Source organism: Malaclemys terrapin, chromosome 3 (assembly GCF_027887155.1).
Source record: "Malaclemys terrapin pileata isolate rMalTer1 chromosome 3, rMalTer1.hap1, whole genome shotgun sequence".
NCBI classification, from domain to species: domain Eukaryota; kingdom Metazoa; phylum Chordata; order Testudines; family Emydidae; genus Malaclemys; species Malaclemys terrapin.
In genome coordinates this window covers 133847875-133864063 of record NC_071507.1, presented here as the reverse complement: position 1 = coordinate 133864063, position 16189 = coordinate 133847875, and the positions used below count along the sequence as shown (strand labels likewise).

General features: G+C 36.8%; 1 protein-coding gene across 9 annotated transcripts in view; it reads right to left on the bottom strand.

Moving 5' to 3' along the window:
- Positions 1-16189, bottom strand: part of USP45 (ubiquitin specific peptidase 45) — a 105533-nt gene that overhangs the window by 43538 nt on the left and 45806 nt on the right. For 8 of the 9 annotated variants that reach the window (XR_008444377.1, XR_008444378.1, XM_054022468.1 and 5 more), the window contains 3 exons: positions 14321-14469; positions 12449-12544; positions 6920-7050 (listed from right to left, as the gene is read on the bottom strand). Coding sequence is in view for 6 of the 9 variants with exons in the window: in XM_054022468.1 (XP_053878443.1) it covers positions 6920-7050; positions 12449-12544; positions 14321-14469 (376 nt within the window). In the remaining 3 variants the exon portion in view is untranslated. Of the gene's footprint in view, positions 1-6919; positions 7051-12448; positions 12545-14320; positions 14470-16189 lie in introns of those variants that run through there. The other variant, XM_054022471.1, reaches the window with a different exon arrangement.

Below are 16189 nucleotides of genomic sequence, written 5' to 3'. Positions count from 1 at the left end.
TTGGGTGCCTCACATCCTACAGGAACATGAAAAAAGCAAAACTAAGCATTCACGTTTGAAAACTGAGTCTCTAGTACCAAACTCTAAAAGGACTGCTAGCATCAGATGTTCAATTATAGCAATGCCGCTCACATCTTACACTAATAGTGTTATTAATTCTCCCAGATAAGAGTGTATCACACACTCTTCTAGAGTATAAAAATTACATTAATACCAATTTTATCCAGATCTACACTGCCCATATGACCTATATCAACACTAGGGAAGAATATCTATTTTTGAGGAACCAACCTTACATCACACATGAAAACAATATTATTAGGAGTACAGCATGTTTTCTAGTCAAAAAAGTAGCAGACTTGTATTATTCCTGCCAAGCAGGTGCTGTAGTTGTAAACATGAAGAATAAGGAAAATGTATCATGAGTTGCAGAAAGCTTCAGTATTTCACCTACTTAGACTTAAAAATTGCCATTTCACCGTACATTCATAGATTCCAAGGCTGCAGGGAACAATGTGATCATCTAATCTGATCTCCTGTATAACACAGACCAAAATAATTCCTGGAGCACATCTTTTAGAAAAATATCCTATCTTGTTTTAAAGTTACCAGTGATAAAGAATCCACTACAACCCTTGGTAAATTGTTCCAGTGGTTTGTAAATGACCATTATGTAAAGTATATTTACATTCTGGAGGGTCATGACAAACAGATCACTACTCCCCACTTTCACAATCATCATGCAACTCAGAAGGAACTAGTCAAGTGAAATCCAGTTAGGGTCATCACTGTAGGCACAGTATACTTCTCTTGCTGAAGAAAGATCCATTACTAGACCAACAAATTGTGGACTGAGACACTGGCCTCCGGTGCAGGGACGGGGACAGGGGACATCACATTTAAAAATCTTTGCTGAAGCACTCCAAGTCCTCATACTCCTATTTATGCATCCATACAAGAACTAACAGGTAATCTCATCCCACACAGCTACAAGACTATACCTCCCATGGCTGTAATTCTTCTCTTACTTCCCGAGAGGAGAATGCACTGGGTTCACCAGACCACAAACCCAGAGTAATTTTTCAATGTAGTGTTTCTTCTTCTTCTTGTCCCCCCCCCACCCCCCCACTAGAAGTTATTCGGACTTTTACCTTCTTGAAACCGTTCACGTTTCAGCTACTTCAAATTCAACAAACTTTCTTTTCCCAAATTAAAGATGAATAGATCAACTCTTCTTTCTAATTTGCAGTTACTGATGGCAGGAAAAGGGATTTCAAAATAAAGAAAGCTTCTGAAATCGATTTAGCAATCCATACATAACAGAATAAAGTATGTTAGGTTGTTTATTTTCAGTAAAAAATATTTTGTGGATGATTCCATCTGTTTTTCTTATAGATGAGGTAAAATTATCTAAAAGGAAAAACTGCATTTTTGTTAATTCATCCTGTTTTAAGTTATTTCAAGTAGCATTGGCTATAAATTTAGGACAAATCTTCACAATAGTTAGTTTCAATTACAGCTTCTTCTTCCATTCTCGTACGCTGACTAATATTTCAGAGCACCAGCCAGTTAATACTAGCTTCAAAATACTGTTACCATGCTCCAAATAAAGTAGGCTGACATCTGGTTTCCAGTTTATAGCCAGCCATTCTCTAACCAGGCAATCTGATCTAGAACGAAACTAGTAGGCCACTAATTAGCTTTGGCAAATCACTACTGCTATATTTCCAGTGTTTTAAAGTAGACTTCAATAAACAAGCCTACCACCATTTGATGTAGTGACATCTTACAACATTAAAAACAAAATGTATGGTCTTAATAAAAATCCAATATTTTCTTCTTTATAAATTTTTGCTAACAGACTCAGGGAGCAAATTTTTAGTAGGTTAACAATTTTTTTTCTATTAAAAGTAACTGTTGAGCCCAAAAAAGTGAATAATTAAAAAATATCTTACAGATTATGTATTTTTAGAAATATCAGGGCTTTCTTTTTTCTTTGTTGGAGGTCCTTAGTAATAATTTTGGAGGACCTACAGAGTGATGTCACACACAAGGTTGTCAAACTTGCTTTCTAAATGCAACTTTACCTCCATCAAACTGAGGGGGGGGGGGGATGATGATTCTATGACAATCTTAGCTGAATCCTACACTAAGAGAGAATTTAGCTTCCTCTTCATCTCAGTTTTGTGGTAGGGGAGAGATTAAGCTCAAATAATAACCATTTCTATTCAGACATTCTCTTGCCAAGGACCTCCAGCTGAGAGGAAGTGAGGACTGGATAGTCTTCATATTTCAAAATGTAAAAAAAACAAACAAAAAAGGAGAACTTCTTAAAGAAAGAAAGCTTGAAGACCCATTCATATATAATAAAGGAGCAAAAAAAGGACAAAATCCAACATTTTGTTTTAGCTTCATAACTTTCCTTTAAATATACTGTAAAATATAACAGAGTAAGGGCTCTTTGATATTAATTACATTTAATGAAACATTAAAATATATTAGTAATTTCTGAAATGTAAATTACTAAAAATGTTCTTAAATTCCAAATACTAAGCATATTAACAATCTTTTCAGAAAGAATTCACTGATTCTAGTTCTAATTAAGAGTTATACCAAAATTAATATATAATTAGAACCTGAAACATAATTCAATTTTTTTAAAAATAACCTGCAATATTTCTCAGCCCATAAATTAAATGGATTTGTTTTAATTGCAAGTCAAAAGAATGCAAAAAATAAAAAAAAGTGTGGCCATTTGGAGCCAGCATAGTTGAGTGGTAAAGCAATGTGTTATCTTGTGGGGTCTGAGTGTTTGGAAATAATTTCTTCGTGCCTGGGTAAACATGGGCTGATGTTCTGAAGAAAGCATATTCCACTTTTGAGCCAAAGGATCACCCTACACTTATCTCTAATGATATTTTCCAGATGGGGCCCAAAGGAGGCATATGTTCATCATCTTCATTACAGAAGCAAGAGGAGTAAGGAGGATGGAAATAAGACTCCATACCGATTTACAAAAGGTACAAATGGGAGTGTACTTTTCTTCTGCACTACTATACAACCTCCAAGCCAACTTTGAAAAAGTAATTCCAGGCCTTTAATTTATACTGTGATTTAAGCTTCTTTTATTATTGTGGTCTAATACTGACTGCTGCCCACTAACTTCTTTCATAAGATTTTTGCTGCCCGTTGACATTGAAGTTGAGAAGCTCCATTGTGCAGAGTGAAATTAAACAATGTTATATAACAGACAGAAACCGCTCCCAAGCCATTCTTATTTATTAGCTTAATAAGAGTGCCTTTCATTCATTTGGCTATCCTTTTATTGGAGCAAAGCTTCAGAAATCAAATAGTTTATTTTGCCAACATCACATTTTCTGACCTTGATTGTTTTTAATCATTTTCAGTAAATATTACTAGATAATTTTAATCACTAGCTATAGAACGTTACCATATAATGAGATAATTTCCTAGCTAACTATTAAAATGTCTCTCTGATGAAGGCTCAATATCTCAATGAGATCAAAGAATCAGCTTATTGGTAGACCTGTGACAATAATCTCTACTAAACTGACAGTAGTCAGGTTACTAAAATTAAAAGACCGCACTGTTCAGACTATTTTATTGACATTATTTGAAGTGGGCGTGGTATATAAAAATCACTGCACCTTCTGTTGGTCAGATAGATATACCCAGTCAACCCCAGTTTTAAATGGCTTTCTAAAATATAAGAATTTGAAGAGGGGACTGAACTGTTGTTGTAACACAAGCTTCATCAATGATGATAGCTTACTGTATTAAGCAATTTCTGTGTTTTTTGATCAGTCTTAACTAGGAATGCTATGATCTTGTTCACTAAAATCTTTTAACGAAGCAAAGCATTATCTTTAATAATAATGCCTGTATGAGACTAAGCTCTTATTCCATGTTTGCAATACAGATGTTCTGTTTTCTAAAATGCAGGACACTTTTGTTCTAGAGCAGGAACTGCAGAATTACACTAAATAAATTAATGTACATTCATCTGAATCAAATGAAGTAGACTTTTTTTAGTTGGAGAATTTATTCCAGTTTATCTAGAATTTAACCTGAGAGGACCAGACAATAGTAATGCAACATATTTGTGGATACAAGGCTCCATTACTCCAATTCCCTCTTTGCCAGGCTCATAAGTAGCTAGATGTCTATTTTGTAGCTTACTGAGAATGTGCAGCAACAAGGAATTCTCACTGGTTAGGGCCATCACAATCACATAAATAAATAAAAATGCTAGGGTGGAACTCAGTGTTTATACTTTTAAAACAGAACAATTTTTTTATGGAACCATTTAAACAAAATAAATATTTTTTTCTAGGTTCCAGACTTGCAAACTCAGTTGAGTTTGCTGAATGTCAGCCTGTTTTCTTTCTGGCTCATGCATCACCATCAGTAACAAAGGATTCTGCAAGCCAAATGCTGCCCTCTGTTATACCTGTGCAGCCGTCTGTTGACTTCAGTGGGGTTGCACAAGTGTAACTGAACACACAATTTCCTGCTAATGGGGACTTGGTTAACAGTTCTAGTATTGATACATGAGCCAGAAAAGAATCAGAATCTCTCTTGGAGCTGTGTTTGTTCTACAGGGCAACAGGTGTAAAAAGTAGTGAGAAGAGTAAGATTTTACTAAAGTCAGCAGCTATAATTCTAAATAACAAAAAGCTGATCAGGTGATTAAGGTAACATTTTTACACAGTCACTGTAAAGTGCAGGCCTGATCTAAAATTCAGCACTGCTGGTTTTAACATTTTTTAACACTATTGGATGTGTTACACTGCTTAAAGCCTTGAATTATCCGTTATCTGTGTGCGCGCGCACACACACACACACACACACACACACACACACAAACAAGCTGTCATTTAAGAATACCTCCATCTTGTCTGAAGTTCACAGGTGATCATACTTTTGCTGAGGCAGGCCCCACAATATGAAATTTGCTTCCTCCAAAATGTTCTATTTCATCCCTCACCACTTTATAAAAGCATGCTATTGTTTCCCTCTCACCCCTCAGATATATACAGAATAGTTGTTGGCCCCATATTTAGTAATTTTCCTTCCAATTCCTTTGCTGAAAAAATAAATAATAATAATCCTCTTCTGTTTCCAGAAATTTCTGTGAAGTGTTGTATTTTTATATTATATCACATTTTGTTTTTATAAAGTGGGAAAGTATCCCTTATGCTTTTTAGAGGGTAAAGAATGCTATATACGCAAGATGGTTGTTTTTCTTTAAATCCAGTAAATATGCATTTGATATTCTCTTCTACAGTACAAACACGAAATGAAAATCAAGTACAATAAAAAGTGGTAAAAAGGCACCTTTGCTGGCAAATTTTGAGAGCAAAATAATGCCCGGCAAGGGGGGGGGAGAGAGAGAGAAAGAACAGGAAAATAATGCAGGGCTGCTTACCTGAAATGGTCAATCCTGCTTCAGTTTAAAAGCTATGTGTGGCTGTACAAGATACTAGAAGTTTAGGGCAAAGTGAGCCACTCACCATGGTCAACTGTATGTCACTACCCAAAAGAGGTTTTTTTAGCTCACAACTATTTCATACCAGTGCTGGTTTCTGATCAAAATAAAAAGCTTTGGGGTACTAGAGGATTTCACAGAGTTCTTTTTTTGTGCACGGGTGCAAGCAAGAACTGTAGAGGGCTCTTTACAACTTGTTACTATAATAATAGGTGTTCCCACACAAAGGCATTGAGTGGTGTACAATAATTTCACAGCAAATAAAATTAACACCACATTATAATATTTCATACTTTTTTAAAACGTGAATTGCAACTGTATTGCTCTACACTGCTCTATCATAACCTACAGATTATTTTACTTACAGTGCAGTCCTTTAAACATTTAATTTTTAAATATTTGATCCAGTTATAGCACTTCTACAGGTGTTTTAAAAAATAAATTTGTCTGTCCACAATTAAACACACCCATAAAGCAACACTGGGAACATTTTCCACCCTAAGAAACATGTATTTCTTTAGGGCTTGCAAGTTCTTCTCAATCTGGAGCCATATGCCATCTCAATAGTGCTTCAAGTCCTTGCTTGCTAGGCCCTTTTCGTTTTGGATCAAAGCCAAAGCAAAACATCATAGCACAGGATTCACATTTAAAAGCTTAAACACTTAAAAAAAACCCAACAAAACAAAACAAACAAACAAAAAAAACACATACATACATACATACATACATTTGACACAGGGTAGCCACTATCCATGTATTTTATTCCTATCATATTACCTTCCCAGAAGCCTGAAAATAAAATCTTTTTAATGACTTTTTTCTTAGCTTCTACCCACCACCTGTTCTTTAAAAAGCCCATTGCAATTAATTAGAGTTCAAGCCAAAATACTGAATGTATAAGGATAAATGCCAACTAAGTGTGTAAGTTATGCACAAATAGTTTAAGTGTTTTAACATCCAAGAAGGAAAGTAATTGTTTAGAGTGGTCAAAAGAGGTTTAACTAGAATGAATGGGATTAAATTTAACAAAGAAAAATTGTGCTGAATATTAGAAAAATGTCCAAAGTGTGAAATCTATTAGATTATAAGGGGTGAAGTCAGACAGACAGATGAAACTCCCACTGGCTTCAATATGAGTGATACACCTAAATGAGGGATACCACCATCCAAGTGTCTCCCAAGTAGCAACAGTCCCATCACTTGAGTTATTTAAAACTGCGTGGAGAATATACTACTGCACTGAAAGCAAGGAGTAGTGACTTAGCATATCTTGAAATATTATTAATAATGTCAGATTATGGGCTTATATTTTAGTCTGACCCACATTAATCAATAAATTAATATTTTTTAAATACTAGAGATTGCACCCTTTGTAACTTCATTAAAAACAAAACTATTGATTGCACTTACTTTTGACAGAGCTGGCTGAACAAAACTTTGGGAGAAAGAGGGCCTTTGCCAGCTTCCCTCATACTGTGAAGGAACAAGAACATGGCTGAAGTCAATGGTCCAGGGCTTGAGAGGTTCACCACCAAAGGATCCTTTGGAACAAAGTTGAATTATGTATCAGTAACATGGATGCCATTAGCGGATATAACTGATGCACAAGACTTGTTTTGTAATTAATACATTTACACTAAAGATCAACGTAACTGATAGTAAGGCTTAAAAAATTTAACTCAATGGTTAGTAATTTATACATTAATTTCAGAAGTTTAGTTTATCCTGATTGAATCTAAGGCCTGGTCTACACTAACCCCCCAATTCGAACTAAGGTACGCAACTTCAGCTACATAAATAACGTAGCTGAAGTTCGAAGTACCTTAGTTAGAACTTACCTCGGTCCAGACGCGGCAGGCAGGCTCCCCCGTCGACTTCGCGGTACTCCTCTCGCCAAGCTGGAGTACCGCAGTCGACAGCGAGCACTTCCGGGTTCGACTTATCTCGTCCAGACAAGACGCGATAAGTCGAACCCAGGATTTCGATTTGCCTGCCGCCGAACTACCGGGTACTGTAGACCTACCCTTAGTCAAAGAAAAAATCCCATATACACCTTTGTTTCTTAAAAGAATAGCTTCAGAATCAAGCATCTTTTCATACGGACATATAAATTGATGGTTAGTATTAATTCGGGAGGGTGGGAGGGGGAAGTGGCTTACTAACTGAAGACTGAAGTGAAATTTAATATAACCTAGTGAAACATAGTAATGAATTCATTAGCTTGGTTTTCACATACAGATATATTCCTCATTAAATGTTTAGAAGGTCTAGATCTGTCCCATTTTATTTTTTCTCTTTTTTATGTCAATTGCATTTATAGGGTGGGTTTGTGATGTTGGAATAATCCTGTCAGGTACTTTAGCACCTCAAGTATTGTCAGCACAGCATCTATGCACATTTCTCACTTCTTTCATCTAAGACTGGCTTCCCAAATTCAAATCTTGAGTAAGAAACCACACAAAGATGAAGTCAAAGGAAGCAAACAATATAGCTCAGTTCTAATTTCTCTTCCCTGGGTTTTGTACATTCTTGTGCTATAGTATTTCAGTAGACATCAGATTTTGTAATTTGTAATTTTTCCTCACCTTCTGTCTCCTATTTGCAAAGCAATAGCTATTAAGAAGGAAGGGAAGTAATCTAAAATTATATGACCACCCACCAAACATTACTGTAACAGATAGATGAATTATTTGGTAGCAGTACAATTAACTATATCTTTCCTATAAAATTAACTATTGCCTTTATTTTAGACTTCTGGGACATCAAAGTTGGCTATTACGGGCCCCTCCCCATTTTCACCAAAACTAGTTGTCAAGCATATACGAGTCTTCTTCTAGCCTTAGTCTCATTTTTATCGGGTTAGCTCTTGGAGTTCTCCTTCTCTATTCCAGTCTGTCTTGAAACAGTCCCTCAGAAACTCCACAGCTAATCAAATCCTTTTGTATGACATCCAACCATCCATCCAACTGGGGTCTTCTTTGAGCCTTCCCTTTGAAGTTTAACACCCGGTTTTCTATGCATTCTTCCAGTCTTCTTTTCACATGTCGAAACCATCTAGGACTGGATTCCCTCCACTTTCCTATAATGGGTATCATCTTTATTCTTTCCCTAATTTATTTGTTCCAAACATGGTTCATCCTTGTAACTCCAAGGATCCATCTTAACATTTTCATTTCCATTATATTCAAGATATGCGCCTGTCTCTTCCTCAGTGCCCAGCAGTCAGATCCATACAAAAGTACAGGCATAATTACCATCTTGTAGAACTTAGGAGAATGTCTGTCAAATTGAAAACTATCACAGATCACTCTGCTCATTTCTCTCCATTTAGACAATGCCTTTTCTGTTCTTAAAAGTTAATAAATGCATAAATAAATGCAAAGTAATGCACATCAGAAAGCATAATCCATCTATACATACAAGAAGATGAGCTCTAAATTAGCTGTTACCACTCAAGAAAGAGTGCTTGGAGTCACTGTGGATAGTTCTCTGAAAACAACTGTTCAATGTACAGCAACAGTCAAAAAAAGCTAACAGTGTTAGGAATCACTAGGAAAGGGACAGATAATAAAACAGTAAATATCATAATGCCACTATATAAATCCATGGTACATACACACCTTGAATTCTGCATGCAGTTCTGGTTGCCCCATCTCAAAAAAAGATATATTAGAATTGAAAAAGACAGAGAGACGGGCAACAAAAATTATTAAAGCTATGAAACAGCTTCCATATGAAAAGAGATTAAAAAGACTGGGACTTTTCAGCTTGGAAGAGAGACATTTAAGAGGGGATATGATAGAGGTCTATAAAATCATGAATGGTGTAGAGAAAGCAGATAAGGACGTGTTATTTACTCCTTCGTGTAACACAAGAATGAAAATCTCAAACCAATGAAATTAATAGACATTTAAAAACAAACAAAAGGAAATACTTCTTCACACAATACACAGTCAACCTGTGGAACTCACTGCCTTGGGATGCTGTGAAGGCCAAAAGTGTAACTGGGTTAAAAAAAGAATTAGATAAATTCATGGAAGATAAGTCCATCAATGAGTGTTAGCCAAGATGGTCAGGGATGCAATCCCATGCTCTGGGTGTCCCCAGCCTCTGAACGCCAGAAGCTGGGAGTGGATCACAGAGGATGGATCACTCAATAATTGCCCTTTTCTGTTCATTCCCTCTGAAGAACCTGGCATTGGCCCCGTCAGAAGACGGGATACTGGGCTAGATGGAGCATTGATCTGACCCAGTATGGCCGCTCTTATGTTGTTGAGTTCACTATTATCTTATATTATTGCATCTAGGTCCTTAAATTCTGTACCTTTGGTAGTGGCTGGCCTTCAGACTTACAGTCTTGTTATCTTTCTGCAAGGTATCATAGAATCTATAGACCATATACTCTTATGGTCTTGCTCAGGAAGGACAGACAGGGAAAAAAGGGAGGAGGTGTTGCCTTATATATTAAAAATGTATACACTTGGACTGAGGTTGAGATGGAAATAGGAGATAGACTTGTTGAACATGTCTGGGTAAGGATAAAAGGGGTAAAAAACAAGGGTGATGTCATGGTAGGGGTCTACTACAGACCACCGAACCAGGAAGAAGAGGTCGATGAGGCTTTTTTTTAAAAAACAACTAACATCATCCAAAGCACAGGACTTGGTGATGATAGGGGAAGGAATGTCAGTGAAAATGAGGTAGGATCAGAGGCTGAAATAGGGAAAGAACAAGTTAAAAATTACTTAGACAAGTTAGATGTCTTCAAGTCAAGAATGCCTAATGAAATACGTCCTAGAATACTCAAGGAGTTGACTGAGGAGATATATGAGCCATAAATTCAATAAATTAATGGAGATATCCTATCTCCTAGAACTGGAAGAGACCTTGAAAGGTCATCGAGTCCAGCCCCCTGCCTTCACTAGCAGGATCAAGTACTGATTTTGCCCCAGATCCCTAAGTTGCCCCCCTCAAGGATTGAACTCATAACCCTGGGTTTAGCAAGCCAATGCTCAAATCACTGAGCAATCCCTCCCTCACATTAGTGATTATCTTTGAAAAGTCATGGAAGACGGGAGAGATTCCAGAAGACTGGAAAAGGGCAAATATAGTGCCAATAGGAAAATGAGGACAACCCAGGGAATTACAGACCAGTCAGCTTAATTTCTGTACCTGGAAAGATAATGGAGCAATTAATTAAGTAATCAATTTACAACCATCTAGACGATAAGGTGATAAGTAAATCCATGCTGACTGTTGTGAAGAACAAATTATGTCAAACCAAACTGATAGCTTTCTTTGACAGGGTAACAAGCCTTGTGAATAGGGTGGAAGTGGTAGATGTGGTATATCTTGACTTTAGCAAAGCTTTGAATACTGTCTCAGATGACCTTCTCATTAAAAAAAAACCACATAGGGAAATGCAACCTAGATGGAGCTACTATAAGGTGGGTGCATAACTGGTTGGAAAATCATTCCCAGAGAGTAGTTATCAGTGGTCCACAGTCATGCTGGAAGTGCATAACAAGTGGGGTCCCGCAGGGATCAGTTTTGGGTCTGGTTCTGTTCAATATCTTCATCAATATTTTTAGATAATGGCATAGAAAGTACACTTATAAAATCTGCGGACAATACCAAGCTGGGAGGGGTTGCAAGTGCTTTGGAGGATAGGATTATAACTCAAAATGATCTGGACAAATTGGAGAAATGGTCTGAAGTAAATAGGATGAAATTCAATAAAGACAAATGCAAAGTACTCCACTTAGAAAGGACCAATCAATTGCACACAATGGGAAATGACTGCCTAGGAAGGAGTACTGCGGAAAGAGATCTGGGGGTCATGGTGGATAACAAGCTAAATGAGAGTCAACAGTGTAACACTGTTGCCAAAAAAAAAGCAATCATCATTCTGGGATGTATTAGCAGGAGTGTTGTAAGCAAGACACAAGAAGTAATTCTTCCTCTCCACTCTGCACTGATTAGGCCTCAACTGGAGTATTCTGTCCAGTTCTGGGTGCCACATTTCAGGAAAGATGTGGACAAATCGTAGAAAGTCCAGAGAAGAGCAACAAAAATGATTAAAAGTCTAGAAAATATGCAGCAGCAGAGGCAGGCAATGGAGTAGGAGTGTTCCAAAGCAGAGAAGCAATGTGTACAGTAGAATAAAGTCCCAACACCAAGCCCACCCTTCTCCCACCAACCAGGAGGCAGCCGGGGTGGCATAGGGAAGAGGAGAGAATGTTTCCACTCTGTTCCATAGCCAGATAATGCATGCAGCAAATGGATTGAGAAAAACGGTTGTCAAATTTATTAGATATCCACTAACCAGAGATGGGAGTCCCTAAAAAAGGTCCAGGAATAGCACCCCAATAAAAACCTCAGCAACTTGAGGAACAGGAGTTTGATTTTTGACTTGGGGGCTGCCCTGAGTAGTGGGGCCCCTTATACTGGTTTAGTGCTTTGGCTATTCAGTGTTTGGTAAATTTCACAAATTTTACACGAAGGGCTGGGGTAGATTGGAAAGAATTTTTTTTACACATTTAATGAAGCACAAACATACTGTTTCTTGTATTGTGCATGTTAAAAACCAGATTTAATGAGAACTGAAAAAAAATCCACTACATCACACTCTTTTCTTTCACTCCTTCTTCAGGTCAGGCATTATTTGCATTCACTTATGCTCCTTCTTTAGTTCAGCAGAATGTTAGATGGTGATCATTCTTCCTCTTTTAATGTTGATTTTACAACATTAACTCTACAAAGTAAGTGAGGTCATATGTATTGTAGACTAACTGAGAACTAAAAGACAAAAGAAATTTTAGGCCAAAGGCATGATCATCATCCTACTCTCAGCCTACTTTATCTTTTATAGACATTATTCTGATCGAGTTTCTCCCATTGCACATTTCACACAAACTGGACCTCTTACTACACACCTACCAATTGTGCATCTTCAGCTTGACTGATTTTTAACTTTATTCCCTTTTCCTTCATCTCATACATTAGTTCATTTAACATGTGAGTCTGTGCCAGATTCTTAAAGAGACAAAAAAAAAAAAAAAAAAAAGTTAGACACACTGATCTCAACTAGAACATAACTTCTTCAGACACAAATTCTAACCATTGGCATGTACAAAAATATATTTAACAGAAAGACTTCAGTGGGTATTGAATCAGGCCCCAGGAAAAAAGTATCTCCTATAGGAAATAGGTCTCACTGTTATAAAAGGTGTAGTTATTGCTGGTAGGTCTCCAAATAAAAATAACAGAAGTAGTTGGAACAGCAATAACACTCTCTCGGTGACTGATTTATTTATTATTTTCATTGTAGAACAAATCATTTATTATTTTTAACTTTGAGTTTTCCTGTTTGTCTAAGGCCTGGTCTACACTTAAAAGTTAGGTCAACATAGAAAAATTAGTCAGGGGAGCGGAAAATCCATACCACTGACCAACGTAGCGATGCCAACCTAACCCCCAGTGTAGAGACAGCTATGCTGATGGAAGAATGCTTCTGTTGATGTAGCTACTGACGTTCAGAGGAGGTGTTCCTATATTGATGGGAAAACCCCTTTCATAGGTAGAGCAACGTAGCTATGACAGTATAGACTCTGTAGTGTTAACATATGCTTCAGAGGGCACTGTGACTTAGCGTAACAGCTTTTGGTCATATCCCTGGGGGAAAAAAAAAATTATATATGTATGTATGTATGTATGTATAAAAATGAAAAAAAGGCATTAATAATTCAACATACCTGACCTTTACTAAAAATATAGTCAGAGAAACAATGTTGGGTTAATGTGACTCGGGCTATTCTACACATAGATTTTTCTACTGGTATAACTATTTCCACTACAGGTGTACTGTTTTTCAAAATGAATTAGGCCTGGTCTACACATAAATGTTAGGTAAACATAGCTATATCGGGGGGGGAGGGAGGGCGAACACATCCTTGATCAACATAGCTATGCTGACACCCAATGGAGACACAGATGTGTTGACAGAAGAATGCGTCTGTCAACATAGCTACTGTCGTTCAGGGAGGTAGCGTTCCCACACCAATAGAAAAACCCCTTCCGCTGGTATAGGCTGCATCTACACTATAGGGTTATGCCAGCATAGCTATGTCACAATAGCTATGCCATCGTAGTCTCCGTAGTATAGCCAAACGCTTAGTTATTCCAGTACAACTCTAGTGTGGATGCAAGGATATTGGTATAAAAGTGCGTATGCCAGTATAGCTCATGCAGTATAGCTCTTCCCATTAGGGAAGAAACTATATCAATTACTATAAGTACTTTTATACCGGAATACGTGTATTCATGCTGGGAAGGGGGAGGTTATAGTAAAAGCAATACAATTCTTATGTGCAGACAATGCCTAGGTGCTCAATATCCTAACTCACGCGTAAAACACCCTTTTCACTCCTGCAGGTAGGACAAGTTCAGTGCATTACTCATGGCTACCTAATATGGAATTGCAAAGATCACACATTGAATTGCAACTGAATACAGCTACAACCCACACACAAACATGATGTGTAACACCTGACATTTTCTTCTGTCTCATTCATTTGTAAAGCACTGCTGACATAGGGTTTGTTACTGAAGAAAATATTTGGGGGGGGAAAGGGGAGGCAAGGAAGAAGAAGGAAAGGGTTGGGAAAAAGCTATTAGAATGAAATGTCAAAAAGCAATAATTGAAGTGATAACATACAAATATCCTTTATAAAATTCACATTTGTAATGATTAAATGAAATATTTCTAAAATGCTATCAACAAGGAAAGCGGGTGTCATTTTTGCATCTTACCTGCATGACAGCATTAAAAAAACATGTATTTCCTAAATTATTTATTCCCTTAACTGGAATTGAAGCGCCATTTGTAGAACTTTTTCCTTTCAATATTTCACTTCCTTCATTATTTTCTTCGCGAAGTCGTATAATTTTTGACGATGAACCTATAAATAAAACTATAGATTAACATTAAGTGACCAAAAGATCAGATTTTATGATTCGGATATTTAGCATGAAATATTGATTCCCTTTACCTAAAAGTGATACCAGTTTGCTTGATTGAACAGTTGGATTTAAAGTTATTAGAGGAAAAAAAAGGAAAGGTTGCAAACAAGCTAGTTTTTACATAAAAGCTATTTCCAGTACCCAATACGAGATTGTTAAATATGTCTGATATGGAATATTATATTCAATTGCTGAGATGTCTACTTACCAAAAATAATAGCTTAACATTATAGATTATGAGTTCTTTAGGGCAGGATCTGTCTTTTTTACTATACGAATGCACCATGCCTACCACAGAAAGTACTGATACTCACACAGAAAGTACTGATACAGGCCCTAATCCTGAAAACTTTTACAGACATGGTTCACTTAATGCAGAAGAAGTAGTTCCATCGACTTTAGTGCTTAACTAAAGCTAGCATGTGCGTTTAAGTGTTTGCAGAAATGGGATCTTACTTATACCCTGTTTTTCCCAGTTCACTTTTTCCACTGATTTATTTATTTATTGCAACGTATAACATATAAAATCTTTGCTACTGTGTGTACTTTTGACTTTCTTTAAAATAACAATACAACAAAAACAAAATCAGCAGTAAATCTCCCAGACAAACTCTACCACCAACACAACCAATGGGTGATACTTTTTCCACCAAACTTCTATCCACCATAAAAAGACAAAGAAACAAAAACCACCCCACGCATCCCCAGGCTCCACCCTCTTCTACCATCCACACAAAGAGATGGGTCTTGCAGCATGCCCTTTTAGTCACTAAGAACAGTTAAGACTTCAGATTTATGTGCACTATACACATACTAGAAAGACCAGGCAGTAGTTATTACTTTACTTTTAGGTGCTGTTGAAGGGAGGTGTGCAAAAGCTCCCACCTGAGTACAGTGAATCTCTCTCAGTTACTGTATTTTGTTCAATTTGGCTTGCACAACCCATTCAACAGCCGGATACGAACTGTCATCTGTTTTCCCAGATGATACATTTACTTCTCCTGCCCCTTGTCACTGGCACTGGATCTGTTAAGCTACACACAGCTGCATAAGATACTGCTATTTGTTTAAAATTTAACAAAAAACAGATTTAATAAGCCTCAATAGAATGTACTACCAGTAGTTTCCTTGTATTTTCCTATTTGCCTTATTACTTAAATAGACAAGGGGCAGTGAAGTTAGGCAGTCATTAACTTGTAGCCTAGAGGTAATGTAAAGACTTGAGATACACTATTTAGTCTAGAATTCTACTAGCAACTTTCATATTGTCATGATTGCTCTACTAAATATGAACATTACTGACATCTACAGTGTTTTAAGTATTGATTAATAATGCATGTCAATGTAAACGAGTTATGGACTTAATGGATGCCAAGCACTGTGATGCTGCAATCTACATCATGACATATGAATTCATATATTTGTTCTAATGAGTTACACAGTGAAGTCTCATTAAAGTGTTCTTGAGAAATAACTAACAGACCTATTTACGTTAATGAAATGCTCATGACAAAAGGTTATTTTATGTATACTCCTAGGTACTTACTTCCTTAGAATATGGAAAAATATAATTAAATGCAGAAAAAAAAGTAGATGCAATTTAAAAATATCTATTGTGGCTGACAACAAACCTTTGATGCAATTTGCATGCACTCCTTA